The sequence below is a fragment of the Nematostella vectensis genome, chromosome 4 (assembly GCF_932526225.1).
Source record: "Nematostella vectensis chromosome 4, jaNemVect1.1, whole genome shotgun sequence".
Taxonomy (NCBI): domain Eukaryota; kingdom Metazoa; phylum Cnidaria; class Anthozoa; order Actiniaria; family Edwardsiidae; genus Nematostella; species Nematostella vectensis.
The window spans coordinates 2,136,479-2,155,212 of record NC_064037.1 but is presented as its reverse complement, the minus strand read 5'-3'; the positions used below and the strand labels follow the sequence as shown (position 1 = coordinate 2,155,212).

General features: G+C 41.6%; 1 protein-coding gene across 9 annotated transcripts in view; it reads left to right on the top strand.

The window, feature by feature from the left end:
- Positions 1–18,504, top strand: part of LOC5511612 (deleted in malignant brain tumors 1 protein) — a 37,509-nt gene extending 19,005 nt beyond the window's left edge. For 6 of the 9 annotated variants that reach the window (XM_048725964.1, XM_048725958.1, XM_048725962.1 and 3 more), the window contains 13 exons: positions 1,259–1,549; positions 5,845–6,186; positions 6,346–6,384; positions 6,891–7,232; positions 7,996–8,325; positions 8,692–8,733; positions 14,957–14,986; positions 15,391–15,729; positions 16,133–16,216; positions 16,504–16,650; positions 17,093–17,242; positions 17,381–17,564; positions 18,166–18,504. In XM_048725964.1, the coding sequence (XP_048581921.1) occupies positions 1,259–1,549; positions 5,845–6,186; positions 6,346–6,384; positions 6,891–7,232; positions 7,996–8,325; positions 8,692–8,733; positions 14,957–14,986; positions 15,391–15,729; positions 16,133–16,216; positions 16,504–16,650; positions 17,093–17,242; positions 17,381–17,559 (2,315 nt within the window). In that variant the 3' untranslated portion in view covers positions 17,560–17,564; positions 18,166–18,504. The remainder of the gene's footprint in view (positions 1–1,258; positions 1,550–5,844; positions 6,187–6,345; positions 6,385–6,890; positions 7,233–7,995; positions 8,326–8,691; positions 8,734–14,956; positions 14,987–15,390; positions 15,730–16,132; positions 16,217–16,503; positions 16,651–17,092; positions 17,243–17,380; positions 17,565–18,165) is intronic. The other 3 variants (XM_048725959.1, XM_048725961.1, XM_048725960.1) reach the window with 3 other exon arrangements.
- The last annotated feature ends 230 nt before the right edge of the window (positions 18,505–18,734 follow it).

The following is an 18,734-nucleotide window of genomic DNA, read 5'->3' as shown; positions in this document are numbered from 1 at the left end:
CTCTACGGGTCTGATACAAACCCCTTTGCCAATAGCTCTACGGGTCTGATACAAACCCCTTTGCTAATAGCTCTACGGGTCTGGTACAAACCCCTTTGCTAATAGCTCTACGGGTCTGATACAAACCCCTTTGCTAATAGCTCTACGGGTCTGAGACAAACCCCTTTGCTAATAGCTCTACGGGTCTGATACAAACCCCTTTGCTAATAGCTCTACGGGTTTGATACAAACCCCTTTGCTAATAGCTCTACAAGTCTGGTACAAACCCCTTTGCTAATAGCTCTACGTGTCTGATACAAACCCCTTTGCTAATAGCTCTACGGGTCTGATACAAACCCCTTTGCTAATAGCTCTACGTGTCTGATACAAACCCCTTTGCTAATAGCTCTACGGGTCTGGTACAAACCCCTTTGCTAATAGCTCTACGGGTCTGGTACAAACCCCTTTGCTAATAGCTCTACGTGTCTGATACAAACCCCTTTGCTAATAGCTCTACGGGTCTGGTACAAACCCCTTTGCTAATAGCTCTACGTGTCTGATACAAACCCCTTTGCTAATAGCTCTACGTGTCTGATACAAACCCCTTTGCTAATAGCTCTACGGGTCTGATACAAACCCCTTTGCTAATAGCTCTACGGGTCTGAGACAAACCCCTTTGCTAATAGCTCTACGTGTCTGGTACAAACCCCTTTGCTAATAGCTCTACGGGTCTGGTACAAACCCCTTTGCTAATAGCTCTACGGGTTTGATACAAACCACTTTGCTAGTAGCTCTACGTGTCTGAGACAAACCCCTTTGCTAATAGCTCTACGTGTCTGGTACAAACCCCTTTGCTAATAGCTCTACGGGTTTGATACAAACCCCTTTGCTAATAGCTCTACGTGTCTGGTACAAACCCCTTTGCTAATAGTTCTACGGGTCTGGTACAAACCCCTTTGCTAATAGCTCTACGGGTTTGATACAAACCCCTTTGCTAGTAGCTCTACGGGTCTGGTACAAACCCCTTTGCTAATAGCTCTACGGGTCTGGTACAAACCCCTTTTCTAATAGCTCTACGTGTCTGATACAAACCCCTTTGCTAATAGCTCTACGGGTCTGATACAAACCCCTTTGCTAATAGCTCTACGGGTCTGGTACAAACCCCTTTGCTAATATCAATCAATCATACAAAACTAAATTTAAAGAGACACATTTCGGCGAAATATAAAATCCCTGCAGTCGAAATAGTTTAATCGCGAACTGCTTCTGTTTTTTTTAGAACTTCCAACAACTTCTATCACTACTACAACAAAGACACCGACAGCAACAAGTAGAGCAACCACAACTGAAGCAGCAACATCTGGAGCAACCACAACCGAAGCAGCCACAACTGAAGCAACCACAGCTACCACAACTGAAGTACCTACGACAAGCAAAGAAAGGCCGTCTTCTAGACCAACAATGACGAAATCATCATCAACAACAACGTTCACCACAACGAGACCGCTGACTCCCGAAATAATAGGCGCAAATGAGCCGCAACGGACAACCAAGATACCTACAAAAGATGGTAAGTAACACACATCAAGAAACCTACCAAATATGGAAAGTAACACACTTCAAGGAACCTAACAAAGATGGTATGTAACACATATCAAGAAACCTACCAAAGATGATAAGTAACACACATCAAGAGACCTACCAAATATGGTAAGTAACACACTTCAAGAAACCTACCAAAGATGGTAAGTAACACACATCAAGAGACCTACCAAAGATGGTAAGTAACACACATCAAGAGACCTACTAAAGATGGTATGTAACCACTTCAAGAAACCTACCAAAGATGGTAAGTAACACACTTCAAGAGACCTACCAAATATGGTAAGTGACACACATCAAGAGACCTACCAAAGATGGTAACACACTTCAAGAAACCTACCAAATATGGCAAGTAACACACTTCAAGAAACCTACCAAATATGGTAAGTAACACACATCAAGATACCTACCAAATATGGAAAGTAAAACACATCAAGAAACCTACCAGAGATGGTAAGTAACACACATCAAGAGACCTACTAAAGATGGTAAGTAACACACATCAAGAAACCCACCAAAGATGGTAAGTAACACACTTCAAGAAACCTACCAAAGATGGTAAGTAATACACATCAAGAGACCTACTAAAGATGGTAAGTAACACACTTCAAGAAACCTACCAAAGATGGTAAGTAATACACATCAAGAAACCTACCAAAGATGGTAAGTAATACACATCAAGAGACCTACCAAAGATGGTAAGTAACACACTTCAAGAAACCTACAAAAGATGGTAAGTAACACACTTCAAGAAACCTACCAAAGATGGTAAGTAATACACATCAAGAAACCTACCAAATATGGTAAGTAACACACTTCAAGAAACCTACCAAATATGGTAAGTAACACACATCAAGATACCTACCAAATATGGAAAGTAAAACACATCAAGAAACCTACCAGAGATGGTAAGTAACACACTTCAAGAAACCTACCAAAGATGGTAAGTAATACACATCAAGAAACCTACCAAAGATGGTAAGTAATACACATCAAGAGACCTACCAAAGATGGTGAGTATGTAACACACATCAAGAGACCTACCAAAGATGGTAACACACTTCAAGAAACCTACCAAAGATGGTAAGTAACACACATCAAGAGACCTACCAAATATGGTAAGTAACACACTTCAAGAAACCTACCAAAGATGGTAAGTAATACACATCAAGAGACCTACTAAAGATGGTAAGTAACACACATCAAGAAACCTACCAAAGATGGAAAGTAACACACTTCAAGAAACCTACCAAAGATGGTGAGTATGTAACACACATCAAGAGACCTACCAAAGATGGTAAGTAACACACTTCAAGAAACCTACCAAAGATGGCAAGTAGCACACTTCAAGAAACCTACCAAAGATGGTATGTAACACAATTCAAGAAACCTACAAAAGATGGTAAGTAACACACTTCAAGAAACCTACCAGAGATGGTAAGTAACACACATCAAGATACCTACCAAAGATGGTATGTAACACACTTCAAGAAACCTACAAAAGATGGTAAGTAACACGCATCAAGAAACCTACCAAAGATGGTAAGTAACACACTTCAACAAACCTACCAAATATGGCAAGTAACACACTTCAAGAAACCTACCAAAGATGGTATGTAGCACACTTCAAGAAACCTACCAGAAATGGTAAGTAACACACATCAAGATACCTACCAAATATGGTAAGTAACACACATCAAGAAACCTACCAAATATGGTAAGTAACACACATCAAGTTCCTACCAAATATGTAAAGTAACACACATCAAGATACCTACCAAATATGGAAAGTAACACACATCAAGATACCTACCAAATATGGAAAGTAAAACACATCAAGAAACCTACCAGAGATGGTAAGTAACACACTTCAAGAAACCTACCAAAGATGGTAAGTAATACACATCAAGAAACCTACCAAAGATGGTAAGTAATACACATCAAGAGACCTACCAAAGATGGTGAGTATGTAACACACATCAAGAGACCTACCAAAGATGGTAACACACTTCAAGAAACCTACCAAAGATGGTAAGTAACACACATCAAGAGACCTACCAAATATGGTAAGTAACACACTTCAAGAAACCTACAAAAGATGGTAAGTAACACACTTCAAGAAACCTACCAAAGATGGTAAGTAATACACATCAAGAGACCTACTAAAGATGGTAAGTAACACACATCAAGAAACCTACCAAAGATGGAAAGTAACACACTTCAAGAAACCTACCAAAGATGGTGAGTATGTAACACACATCAAGAGACCTACCAAAGATGGTAAGTAACACACTTCAAGAAACCTACCAAAGATGGCAAGTAGCACACTTCAAGAAACCTACCAAAGATGGTATGTAACACAATTCAAGAAACCTACAAAAGATGGTAAGTAACACACTTCAAGAAACCTACCAGAGATGGTAAGTAACACACATCAAGATACCTACCAAAGATGGTATGTAACACACTTCAAGAAACCTACAAAAGATGGTAAGTAACACGCATCAAGAAACCTACCAAAGATGGTAAGTAACACACTTCAACAAACCTACCAAATATGGCAAGTAACACACTTCAAGAAACCTACCAAAGATGGTATGTAGCACACTTCAAGAAACCTACCAGAAATGGTAAGTAACACACATCAAGATACCTACCAAATATGGTAAGTAACACACATCAAGAAACCTACCAAATATGGTAAGTAACACACATCAAGTTCCTACCAAATATGTAAAGTAACACACATCAAGATACCTACCAAATATGGAAAGTAACACACATCAAGAGACCTACCAAATATGGTAAGTAACACACATCAAGAGACCTACAGGTATGTAACACACTTCAAGAAACCTACCAAATATGGCAAGTAACACACTTCAAGGAACCTAACAAAGATGGTATGTAACACACATCAAGAAACCTACCAAAGATGGTAAGTAACACACATCAAGAGACCTACCAAAGATGGTAAGTAACACACTTCAAGAAACCTACCAAATATGGCAAGTAACACACATCAAGAGACCTACCAAATATGGCAAGTAACACACATCAAGAGACCTACCAATGATGGTAAGTAACACACATCAAGAAACCTACCAAATATGGCAAGTAACACACTTCAAGAAACCTACCAAATATGGCAAGTAACACACTTCAAGAAACCTACCAAATATGGTAAGTAACACACTTCAAGAAACCTACAAAAGATGGTAAGTAACACACTTCAAGAAACCTAACAAATATGGCAACACACAAGAAGAGACCTACAAAAGATGGTAAGTAATACATATTAAGAAACCTACCAAATATGGCAAGTAACACACATCAAGAAACCTACCAAATATGGCAAGTAACACACATCAAGAAACCTACCAAAGATGGTAAGTAACACACATCAAAAGACCTACCAAAGATGGTAAGTAACACACTTCAAGAAACCTACCAAAGATGGTAACACACATCAAGAGACCTACCAAATATGGCAAGTAACACACTTCAAGAAACCTACCAAAGATGGTAAGTAACACACATCAAGAAACCTACCAAATATGGCAAGTAACACACTTCAAGAAACCTACCAAATATGGTAAGTAACACACTTCAAGAAACCTACAAAAGATGGTAAGTAACACACTTCAAGAAACCTAACAAGTATGGTAACACACACCAAGAGACCTACCAAAGATAGTAAGTAACACACATCAAGAAACCTACCAAATATGGCAAGTAACACACATCAAGAAACCTACCAAATATGGCAAGTAACACACATCAAGAAACCTACCAAAGATGGTAAGTAACACACATCAAGAGACCTACTAAAGATGGTATGTAACACACTTCAAGAAAACTAACAAATATGGTAAGTAATTCACTTTAATATACCTACCAAAGATGATATATATGTAACACACATCAAGATATCTACCAAAGATATGGTTAGTTTCGCTTGCAGCTCTTTGTCCTTGGGTTGTTATTGGAGACAGATTTTGGTCAAATTCTTATCCTCTAGCGAACGGTAGAGGGGCTAAATTGATAAGGTTTTACCCTAGGCGGAGGGGGGGGGGGGGGGTGGTAAGGGGTTAAAATTATTAATCGTTCGATAAACGATTGATATCAATTTTTAACCCAAAATAACCCATTCATATGCGGAGAAGCTCCTCCCCCCAAGCACGCACACTTTACTAAAGACACACTCACTTGATCACATTTGTAATAAGTATATATTAGCTGATCACAAGTGCTTTTTTCCAGGCCCTCACGTCCGTCTACGACTAATGGACGGCAAGCGTGCAAGCGAGGGTCGAGTCGAGGTCTTGTATGACGGTGAATGGGGCACGATCTGCGATAACTTGTGGGACGTGATGGATGCGCACGTGGTTTGCCGATCCCTAGGATATCACAGCGCGCGAAAACACAAGGGCTTTGCATTTTTCGGTCACGGGGAAGGGCGTGTCCTTCTAGAGGGGGTGCAGTGCACCGGCAAGGAGGATTACCTGGATCATTGTCCCCATATGGGATGGGGTGTGACAGGGTGTGGTCACCATAAGGACGCTGGAGTCATGTGCTATGAGGAGGAACCGCCCACCACCCAAGGTACGAACTGGAGGACTGTACTTGTACGTAAAGATCGTATCGGGTAGTTGGGATAAGGAAAATATACCAATACGTAAAGATCGTATCGGGTTGTTGGGATACTGGTTTGTTGGCGTAATGGGTATAAAGAGTAGTGAAATAATTTTAATTTCATTTCAGAGCTGCTTACTCCTCCTATAACGCAGTCTAAGAAGAAAGGTAAGTCCAACTATGTTACATTATGTTGTATATATTATATTGTATTATTATATTGCATTTTATAGAAAACATCTGTTTCTAAAATGAATTTCGGCTGTAGAGAAATCTCGTATCCAAACAGCTAAACATAGATATCTGAACAAGTGTATCAGATAATACAATATGCAAAACCCACGTTTGGAAAAGTGAAAACACTCTTATCTAAATACCTCTAAGTGATCAGATAGTCACTTTAATATGATTTGCCTTATTATAGGTGTATCAGTAAACAATTATTTTCCAATCAATGATCCCTAGGATATGATCCATATCTCACTATCCATTATTATGACGCCTTAAAAAATCCACTTATCCTTGGCTATGTGGTGACTGACAATAGTTCCTGGCCTTTTATTTTTTTCTGTGGTTGGTCGTAAGAGGCCCTCAGTAAATGTGACGTGATAAACAACTAGACTATGCCAGTGACCAAAGCTAGATAAAATACTAAAAAAAATATTTGGGTCTAGCGTCCTACGGAGATATTCGTTTGGTTGGAGGCTTTCGCCCGAGTGAAGGCCGCGTTGAGATCTACCACAACGGAGTCTGGGGCACAGTCTGTGATGACCAATGGGATATCAACGCTGCTCACGTGGTATGTCGGTCGCTTGGATACCGGCGGGCACTGGAGTTTAAAGTCTATTCACATTTCGGAAAAGGCGAAGAACCGACATGGCTCGATGATGTCGTATGTCGGGGATCGGAGAAGTCGTTGAATGAGTGTCGGCATGCCGGATGGGGAGTGGAGAACTGCGCTCATTCCGAGGATGCTGGTGTCGTGTGTGAAGAAGACGTGCCTTATACTTCAAAAAGTAAGCTGGTGTAGTGTGTAAGGTGTCGTGCTTTATACTGTGTTATGTGGGGATACGGGTGTGTGTATAGTTCTAAAAGCTTGTGCAGTGTATGTGAAGACGTTCCTGTAAAAAAAAAGCTTTTGTGAAGGCATGCTTAAGTAAGTCATGGGTTAGCAATGGTTAGCGACAAGAAGATTGAACTTTGCAGGCTCTTACCCAGGATTCTTTAGAGGGTGCGAAACCCGAAAAAGTGGACCTAATTTTTTTTTTTTTTTTTTTTTTTTGGGGGGGGGGGGGGGGGGTGAGTTTCCAGATAAAAATCTGACCTCCCCCGAAAGAACAAAAAGGGATTTTTTATGCCTTTGCAGTATCTCCACGAGACGTTTTTTGTCGGATTTGGCTACAAAAAAGTCTGACTATACAAAAAAGTCTGACTATAGTTTTGTCTACGAATAGCACCTCTATTGAGAAGCAAAAGTGGATTTTCGGCCGTAGTGGGGGGGGGGAGGGGGGAGGTGCGTTCGCACCCCCTGCACCCTCCTGTGTACGGGCCTGCTTTGTTTTCCGTTTGCTGTTATGATCTTAAAGAATCTGTCACACCCCATACCGCATCCCAGTCAAATACCAAGTGTATCATAATTTCCATATGCTGATTTGGTATGTTTTCGGAAGAATTAAGTATAGGAAGCATTTTTTAGGCATTTTCCCAATATTTCTTCACGTAACTTGTCTCACAAAATTGAATTCAAACAAGATTATAATAAGATAATTTTCGTTCCAGTCCCCACGCATCGCACTCGGCTGATAGGAGGCAGCCGCCCAAGCGAGGGCCGCGTCGAGGTCTTCTACAACGGGGCCTGGGGCACAGTCTGTGACGATCTTTGGGACGAGGCTGATGCGTCAGTAGTGTGCAAATCGCTTGGGTACCCAGGCGCGCGCAGCTTCAAAACCATGGCGTACTTTGGGCGTGGTTCTGGTCCTATAGTCCTGGATAACGTAGAGTGCCGTGGGTATGAGGATGCGATAGGCGAGTGTCCGAGTCGCGGATGGGGAGTCAGTAACTGCGGGCACAAGGAAGACGCGGGAGTGGTCTGCATGGACGATAACCCAGGTAAAACCCCTATAAAGCGGACATTCATAAACAATCAGTCCCTATTCAGCGATCGTTTGACCATAACCCAGGTACAGAAAACCTCTATAAACCGGACTCATAACCGGTCAGTCTATAGTCAGCGATCGTTTGACCAGAACCCCTGTAGGAAAACCTCTATAAATCGGACACTCAGAACCGGTCAGTCCCTATTCAGCGATCATTTGACCAGAACCAAGGTACAGAAAACCTTTATATACGGACACACACTTCCTAAAAAATGATTTTAACTCTATGTTAAGAAAATATATTTAGAGGACTATTTATTTAGTTCGAAATCATTTACTTTCCATTAAACGTTTGCATGAATTAGCATTTTTTACACAGATTCAAAAACCGAACAGCCTCTCTTTAATGGCCATACTCAAGGTAGGCTAAAAGATGTAATGGATTAGGCTTTTTATATTAATAATGACAATATATGATTATGATGAAGATGGTAACGATAACGTCATTGCCATCATTTACATAATCATCATAATTAGCAAAAATATGAACATTTTGATGATGATGTTGATGGTACTGGAGATGGTGATGATGATGATGGTACTGGTGATGGTGATGATGATGGTACTGGTGATGGTGATGATGATGGTACTGGTGATGGTGATGATGATGGTGATGATGATGATGTTGATGGTACTGGTGATGGTGATGATGATGATGGTACTGGTGATGGTGATGATGATGATGGTACTGGTGATGGTGATGATGATGATGTTGATGGTACTGGTGATGGTGATGATGATGATGGTACTGGTGATGGTGATGATGATGATGGTACTGGTGATGTTAATGGTACTGGTGATGATGATGGTGATGATGATGATGATGTTGATGGTTCTGGTGTTGATGATGGTGATGGTGATGGTGATGGTGATGATGTTGATGATGATGATGATGATGATGATGATGATGATGGTGATGGTACTGGTGATGATGATGATGATGATGTTGATGGTACTGGTGTTGATGATAGTTATGATGTTGATGATGATGATGATGATGGTGATGGTGATGATGATGGTACTGGTGATGGTGATGGTGATGATGATGATGATGATGATGATGATGATGATGATGGTGATGGTGATGGTGATGGTGATGGTGATGGTGATGGTGATGGTGATGGTGATGGTGATGGTGATGGTGATGGTGATGGTGATGGTGATGGTGATGGTGATGGTGATGGTGATGGTGATGGTGATGGTGATGGTGATGGTGATGGTGATGGTGATGGTGATGGTGATGGTGATGGTGATGGTGATGGTGATGGTGATGGTGATGGTGATGGTGATGGTGATGGTGATGGTGATGGTGATGGTGATGGTGATGGTGATGGTGATGGTGATGGTGATGGTGATGGTGATGGTGATGGTGATGGTGATGATGATGATGATGATGGTGATGATGATGATGGTACTGGTGATGGTGATGGTGATGGTGATGGTGATGGTGATGGTGATGGTGATGGTGATGGTGATGGTGATGGTGATGGTGATGGTGATGGTGATGGTGATGGTGATGGTGATGGTGATGGTGATGGTGATGGTGATGGTGATGGTACTGGTGATGGTACTGGTGATGGTACTGGTGATGGTACTGGTGATGGTGATGATGATGATGGTGATGGTGATGGTGATGATGGTGGTATGTGGTGATTATGATGACCATTCTATTTCGTCATCAGCCTAGGTCGTGAGGGACTGGTACGAGAGAGCGTAGCGCCAAGCATCAATCAGTTGTGTCGTGCTTTCGCATCGTTTGGTTTACGAAGAGTGCTTCCCTATATTCTTCAGCTTTTACGTGTTTTTCCAATCACTCTTTTTATAGAATAATCGTCGATACAATCAGTGGAACCATCAAGGAATCGTTTGAGGTAGTTTTTCGACATTCTGGTTGATTAATTCTACCCAATTTCTTCGTTCGGGTTTTTTCCCGCCCTTTTTGCTATCTTTTTCTACAGGAAGGAACAAGATGGGCGACCAAAACGACCCGAAGGAAACCGAAGAAACGACTTCTTCTACTGCAGAAACAGGATCCAATTCCTTAGTAGCCGTCCTAAATAGCATGCAGGCTAGCATGCAGAGTAGTAATGAACTGCTCAAAGAGCTTGTGATCCAAAAGAGATCACGCTCGCCTAACCACGAGCCACGGTCAAAACGATCGAAGGCAAATCCCCCGGCTCCACAAAGAGCAATAAGCCCAACCTCCTCAGATGAGGAACCAGAACCAGAAGCTTCTCAGAAAGCAAGTTCTTCACGTCAACATGACGCTAATAATCTCACTGAAGATTATGATAAAGTTAGTCTCTTTGGCGGAGACATTGAAAACGATGAGGGGTTACTAGAGCTCAATTCTGAGCTTGACGAGTCCGAGGTTGAGGGTGACAACAACAGTTTGCTTGACCAAATAAGATCAGGTATAAGTGGCTCCGTGGATACTGGCCCCCCAGTGTCAGCTAAATTAGCTGAATTGGTTAATGAGAGTTTTAACATAGAGTTGCCTACAGAACAAAGAAAACAGCTCTTGAAAAAATTCAAAAAACCCTCGAATTGTGACAAGGTACTTTGTCCAAAAGTAAATGAGGAGATCTGGTGTAAGCTTAACACAAAATGCTAAACGCTCTGACCTTAAATTATCAGCCCTGCAGGACACCTTAGTAAAGGTATCAAGTGCAATGATTTGCACAACTGAAAAATTGCTAGAGCACAGGGAACATAGAACAATCCCTAACTACAAAGAGCTGATAAATCCTTTGTCAGATGCTGTGGCTCTTGTAGGGCATGTGAACACTGAATTATCTTACAAGCGAAGGGAATTAATGAAATTCTACTTAAACCCTGAGTTCAAGCCATTGTGTTCGAGGTCTCGTAAGCCTGGGCAACTCCTCTTTGGTAATGATTTACCAAAAACATTGCAAGAGCTCAGAACGACTAACAAAATCATGAATAAGAGTTCTGAGGCCAAGCCCTTTAAAAGGAGCAGCAATATGACTGCTAGACCTGGGAACAATTACCCCCAAAACAAGCCTTTTTTGCCAGGCAGGGGGAGGGGCTACAACCCTCCCCGGACGACCTCAACAAACTCAAACATAGCCAAGAAAAAGTTCACGAGGAACTAAAGGATTTGAAAAAACAGGTAAATATATCATTCTTTCCTATTTATGTTGAGTCTACTCTGAAACAATACCTTAACACAAAGGTTGAGCATTTTAGAAGTGGACAGTTATCCTGTTTCTTACCAAAATGGCAGGAGTTAACATCTGACCCTCAAATTCTAAACACAGTGGTCGGGGAGACAATAGATTTTGTATCTGAGCCTGTCCAGTCATCTTACCGTCCTAATTCTATATGTAAAGAACATGTTCCCCTTGCAGAGGCAGAAATTAACTCACTTATGAACAAAGGTGCAATTATCCCATGTGATCATGAGTTGGGAGAATTTATATCCCAAATATTTACAGTCCCTAAAAAAGATGGAAAGGTAAGACTTATTTTAAACCTTTATTGAAACATCCCATTTCAAAATGGATTCTATCCATTCAATTTTGGACCTAGTAACCCATAATTGTTGGATGGCAAGCCTTGACCTCAAGGATGCCTACTACAGTGTACATATACATCCAGAGTTTCAAAAGTTTCTCAAGTTTAAATATAATGGAATCCTCTACAAATATTCTGTTTTCCCAAATGGATTATGCACATGTCCACGAAATTTTACAAAATTGTTAAAGCCGCCCTTATCCCATCTAAGGCTCAAAGGCCATATCATAGCAGGGTATATTGATGACCTCTACATACAGGGTCAGACATTAGAGGCATGCACACAAAGTGTCATTGACTCTATTGAAATGTTTGAAAGTCTTGGCTTTGTGATACACCCAGAAAAGTCTTCTTTAATACCTAGTCAGCAGATTACATTTTTGGGGTTTCTCATAGATTCCATGTCTATGACAGTAAGACTCACAGAGGAAAAGAGAGCCAAAATTAAGATGCTCTTGGTTGAACTCATCAAAACGCGGATAGTAAAAATCCAAGCCATTGCTAAAGCTATAGGGCACATTATTTCCAGCCTCCCAGGAGTAAAATATGGAGGCTTATATTACAGAAATCTGGAAATGGAGAAGGCCCATGCCCTTAAGATCTCAAAAGGAAATTTTGAGTCCTCTATGATAATTTCTAGTCAGGGAATGGCTGAATTAGATTGGTGGGTTAACAATATTGAAATTAGCTTCAATGATATTAATCGCCCTCCAATAGACATTACCATTTACTCAGATGCCTCGCTTCAAGGGTGGGGCGCTGTAATGGCCGACACCAAAACTGGCGGAAGGTGGTCCCCCTCTGAGAGTGAGCAGCATATTAATTATTCGGAGCTTCTTGCAGCCTTCTTTGCTTTGAAATGTTTCCATGCCTCATTGGCAGGCAAACATATTAAGCTTATGATAGATAATACCACTGCAGTGGCCCTTATAAATAACATGGGTACATGCCACAACAAAGAATGCAATGCACTCGTAGTTCAAATCTGGGAATTTTGCATTTCACACAATATGCTTTGGATAACAGCAGCTCATATTCCTGGAGTTGATAATCATGAGGCAGACAGAGAATCCAGGCATTTCCATTCACAAGATACCGAATGGATGCTTAACCGAGAAAATTTAGACATGGCATTGAGCAATCTAAATTTCAAACCAGAAATTGACTTATTTGCCTCTAGGCTTAATAAGCAGTTTGATGCCTACTGTTCTTATCGACCAGACCCAGAGGCCTCTTTCATAAATGCCTTTACCATTTCATGGTCTGATGAGAAATTCTACTGCTTTCCACCTTTCAGTTGCATCTCAAAGGTTTTGCAGAAAGCCATCCAAGACAAAGCGATGGGAGTGATGGTTGCTCCGTTCTGACCAAGCCAGACTTGGTGCCCAATCCTGATGTCTCTGCTTGCTGGACTAGGATTTACAGAGCGATCTGTGAAGGTTATAACTTCAGCTTGGAGGGAAGGGACTACATCACAATATCAGACTCATTTAAAAAAGTGGCTCCAGTTCTGCAAAGAGAGAAAATGTGACGTAATCTCGCCCAAATTGTCATTTGCCCTTGATTTTCTCTCCATGCTACATGAACAAGGGTTGTCGTATAGTTCTGTCAATACAGCCCGAAGCATGTTGTCCTCCATTCTGCAGCTTGATGCATCATCATCGGTGCCATTTGGACAGTTACCTATCGTTAAGACATTTATGAAGGGCATCTTTGAACTTAAGCCTGCCCTCCCACGCTACGTATCTACTTGGGACTTGAGTGTTGTCCTAGACTGGTTTCGCAAGGGCGAAATTGTTACATCCCTTACTTTGAAGGAATTGACCTTGAAGCTTACATTTTTGCTAATTTTGTTGAGTGGACAGAGATGCCAGACGATCTCGTTGTTTTCTCTGGAAAATATGAAACTGTCTGACTCTAGCTGTACCTTCACAGTAACCGAGAAGATTAGACAAACTCGGACAGGGCACCACATTGCTCCTATTGTTTTTCTGGCATACCCAGAAGATGAGAAACTATGCATAATGAAGTACTTAAAGGAATACCTCCTACGAACTGAAAATCTACGTAATAATTGCAAGCAACTTCTTTTATGTCATGCAAAGCCTCATGGCCCTGCAAGTACGGATACCATATCGAGGTGGTGCAAAGCAGTGCTCGCTTCAGCAGGTGTTGATGTTTCTCAGTTCAAAGCTCATAGCACCAGAGCCGCATCCACATCGTTCTTGGCAAACAGAGAGGTTACCATCCAAGATATCATGAAGTCAGCAGGCTGGTCTAGCGATAAGACATTTCAGCGTTTTTATCACAAGCCTACAGAGCGCACCTTCAACTTTGGTAGCGCTATACTTTCCCTAGGAGGTCAACATAAGTAAATAATGTGAAACATGCTACCACATTTTTATTGTTTATGGATCTACAGCCTAGATGTTGTATAATGTACATCCCGCTTGTTGTTATAACCACTGTTTTATTGAAGTGAATTTTGCACAGACTGGTTGTGTTATTAATGTCCGGTACTGTTGCATCATGGGTAACATCTGTTCCCGCATCTTATTTTTCAACGATGCCTCAATAACTGCTCTGAAATCTCGTACCAGTCCCTCACGACCTAGGCTGATGACGAAATAGAATTGGAAATTAAACGAGACTTACCTGGAAGTCGAAGTTTGATTGTGATTCTATGAGTCATCAGCCGGGAGTGTAGGGAGTGGTACGCCCACCCTTGTTATGCCCCACCCTCTGGGTATTGGCTCTGTAGTTATTGAGGCGATTATTGTGCACTCTAAAACCTGATTGATGCTTGGCGCTACGCTCTCTCTTACCACTCCCTACACTCCCGGCTGATGACTCATAGAATCACAATCAAACTTCGACTTCCAGGTAAGTCTCGTTTAATTTCCAATTTTAAGCCCGCAACCCAAAATTTTCTATATGATACAGAACTTAGGTTGTATTCAGCCCTGGCTAGATATGTTATTAGTGCTGATGTTGACAATGGTAATGATGGCAATGATGATGGTTAATATGTGGCTCTTTACAAACAGCCCTACCGAGACAAACCTTATCCTCCGAAAGTAAGTTCTATCTCCAATCTTATTGTTTTCCATCCATCCTGTGATAGAAAGTCAGACAAAAAAATATTTAATCAGATAATTTGAACGCTTTTTTTAGATCAAAATTGTATTTCAAAGGGCTCAAACAGTGTATAAGTGCATTACCAGCAAGCACGTGCCTAGAAGAAGAGAGCGCTCTTAAGATTTACGACGGCGGAGAGTCGAGTACGGCGCACACACAAGATGTCAGCGCGCGCTTCCACATTTTTTCTTTTAGCGCGTGGAGATATACATTTGCACCGTCGTCATCCCTACGCCGTCGTGAATCTTAAGTCCCTATTCCTCTCGCTAGACGCCAAAACTTGCCATTCCTCTCATCACTAGTCACCATTCCTCTCATCACTAGTCACCATTCCTTCTATTAGACGCTGCTATTCGTACTCGACTCGTCGGTGGAATTCGTCCGAGCCAGGGACGCCTGGAGGTATTCTACGACGGCCGGTGGGGAACCGTATGTAACGACCTGTGGTCCGACACAAACGCTAACGTCGTGTGCAAATCCCTCGGTTTCGGAGAATCTCACGGACTCGGATTCATGTTCGGTGCCGGGAGTGGTCCGATCCTAATGGATGACGTCATTTGCTCTGGGAACGAGGCTTCGCTGGTGGATTGTTCCCACAGGGGGTGGGGTGTGGAGGATTGTGAACATCGTGAAGATGTCGGCGTGGTGTGTAGTGAGAATGCGCTGGCAAGGACTACGCCGAGTAAGTGACACAAGTGACAAAAGTAATGTATAATAATGGCGTTCTGTTGTATGGACCTCCATATTCCATGTCTAGGCAAAATCTTATTCCATTTCTAGTCAAAAAGTTTCGATTCGTTAAGCGTATTTTCTGGCCGCTCAAATAGTGGCATTAAACACCGAGTAATTTATTTGACAATATTATCCATAAGGACCGACTGTTTGCTACCTGGAGGGGCGGTAACTAAAATCTATCCTTCCCCCCATAAAAAAGGGCAAAATAAATGCAACGTCATGCAATCATCAAAAATGTCAAACAGGAAAAAAAGTCCATTACTTTGACCTTCAGGTATCCAATGAGCGGTCTCTTGCTGCTTCGATGGATTTGACTTGTATGCGCATGCGCTAATGATTTACATGTTTAGCCTCAGCTCAAAAAAACCCAGCTCCCCTGTCCACTACAGTAACACCCACCACCCAAATTCCAACAACAGCCTCCTTGCCAACTAGTGAGTATATCAGCTTTACTTTAATAATTAATCAACCATATTAGCATATATTATGGTTTTTTGTGGAGTATCGTGGAGTATAGCACTCGCAAGAGTGCTATAGGATCTTATAAAATCTATGTAAAGGCAGTCTAGCAATCTCACTTGAATCAGAATATGTTCACTCGTTAGTTTAATACAGTTCTGTTCGCAGTTTTGAGTTTAACTGAAGATTGGATCAAAGCATTGGATTACGAAACAGTACATAAACAGTCTTGAAATGTGTTTTTTTGACGATTTTTTGTCAGCTACTGCAAGGCCATCAACACCCGCAGAGACAACAATACAGTCTACAACATCCCCCGAAACAACAATACAGTCTACAACATCCCCCGAAACAACAATACAGTCTACAACATCCCCCGAAACAACAATACAGTCTACAACATCAACATGTGAATATTAGCATACCCTCGCACATATTTATTAATCTATGTACTAATACAGTCTACAACATCAACATGTGAATATTAGCATACCCTTTCACATATTTATTAATTTATGTACTAATACAGTCTACAACATCAACATGTAAGTATTAGCATACCCTCGCACATATTTATTAATCTATGTACTAATACAGTCTACAACATCAACATGTAAATATTAGCATACCCTCGCACATATTTATTAATCTATGTACTAATCGATTTACTAGGCGCTTTACCTCTGCTGTTTATATAGATTCTATTGATATCATTATATTTTCATTATCTTTAAACATCGAGCATGCGCGGTGAGGGCTTCTACCACTATATATCAATTGGAGTCAAGGAACGCGGGCTCATTCACGGAGGCGGAAAAAGCAGTTATTATTTTTTTTTTTACTCGTCCCAGACAACAAACTGCGCACTCGTCTGGTTGCCGGCAACATTCCCAGCGAGGGCCGAGTGGAAGTTCTGAATGACGGGGTCTGGGGCACAGTCTGCGATGACCTTTGGAGCATGGAGGATGCGCACGTGGTTTGCAGGTCTTTGGGTTTCCAAGGTGAGTGTGAAAATCTCCCAAACGACCCACGGCCCTCGCAATATGCTATTCTACCCTTGTTATTTTTTATTCTGGTTATTCTATTGCTGTTATACACTTGTTATCATTATTATACTCCTTTTATTTGCATGTTTTTAGGCGCAAGGGATTACAAGAGCCACGCCTTCTTTGGTCGCGGCACCGGGCCCATTTGGCTGGACGGTGTGCGGTGTCGTGGCTCAGAAGAGTCCGTCCTCGAGTGCGAACATCGCGGGATCGGGATCCATATGTGTGGACACCATGAAGATGCCGGAGTGGTCTGCATTACTTCGCAGTAGCACAAGTAAGTAACCGAAAGGTTTGAGAGGGAGATGTGCCTACTAGGAATCAAAACCGACAAAAAGGGGAGGGGGGGGGGGTCAAATATGGCATGATGCCAAACGTTACAACAATACATTACAACAGCGCTTTTGTGACAAGCGTTCTCTTATAGGTAGGGATAGATAGGTAGGGAAATGTTATTTCAGTATATGTGTTCACGCCACGACCCAGCATGAAAAATTCGTGTTTTCTAGTTACTGTGTGCGTCTTCTGTCTATGTTCACGTCACAGCTGTCCATAAACAGAAATCGCCAGAAATCGCTTGACTAATAAAGCACGTGACTCAATCTGTCAGAGCAAAAATCACGTGACACAATTACATGTTATGAACAAAAATCACGTGTACTCGTGTATGAGCAGGAGTCACGTGACTTTTTTCTTTTCCATGATGGCTGTGACGTCAGATTCTAACAAGCCATGGCGCACTTCGGTGATAGAAGGCTCGTTTGACACATTTGCTTTGGTTTTATTATAAACATTGAAATTACCATTTTATTATTTAATGCCCTCGCTAATTGAATGAAGCCCGGTTTATTGTATGATGATTTGATATTTTTTTGCAGGTAATCGTTGAAATACAAGAAAACTACTGCAAACACAAACTTCCATTGAGACCCAGGGATAACTCCCCCCGTTTTGGTGAACACAGAAGTCCGTCCCTGATGCTCATAATGGGTTTTGTGTGCTTATAGATGAACCAAGCTCACTTCCCATACCGGGTTCACTGTGCTTATAGATGAACCAATCCCACTTCCTTGACATCGAAACGTCACTCTAATTCTCCACAGAAAACCCACAAGAGAATGAGAGGGGCTACGCTGAATGAACAAGGCAATATCTGGTAGTGCTTAAAAATGTATCAAAAGCTTATATGCATCAATAAATTCTGTTCTATTTTCCAAGGTGCTTCCTTGACCCTTGAGAGAGTATGTGACCCAAACAGACATATACAAAAGCGGAAGAAGCCCCCCCCCCCCTAAAAAAAACCACAACAACAACAAAAACAACAACAATAACAACAACAAGACCCTATCACCACCAATTTCTTCCCTTTCCTATATCTCGCAGGACTTAAAAACTTTAGTTTCGGCAACATTTTCTCTTATTAGCGATCGAAGAGAAAAGTGGGTTT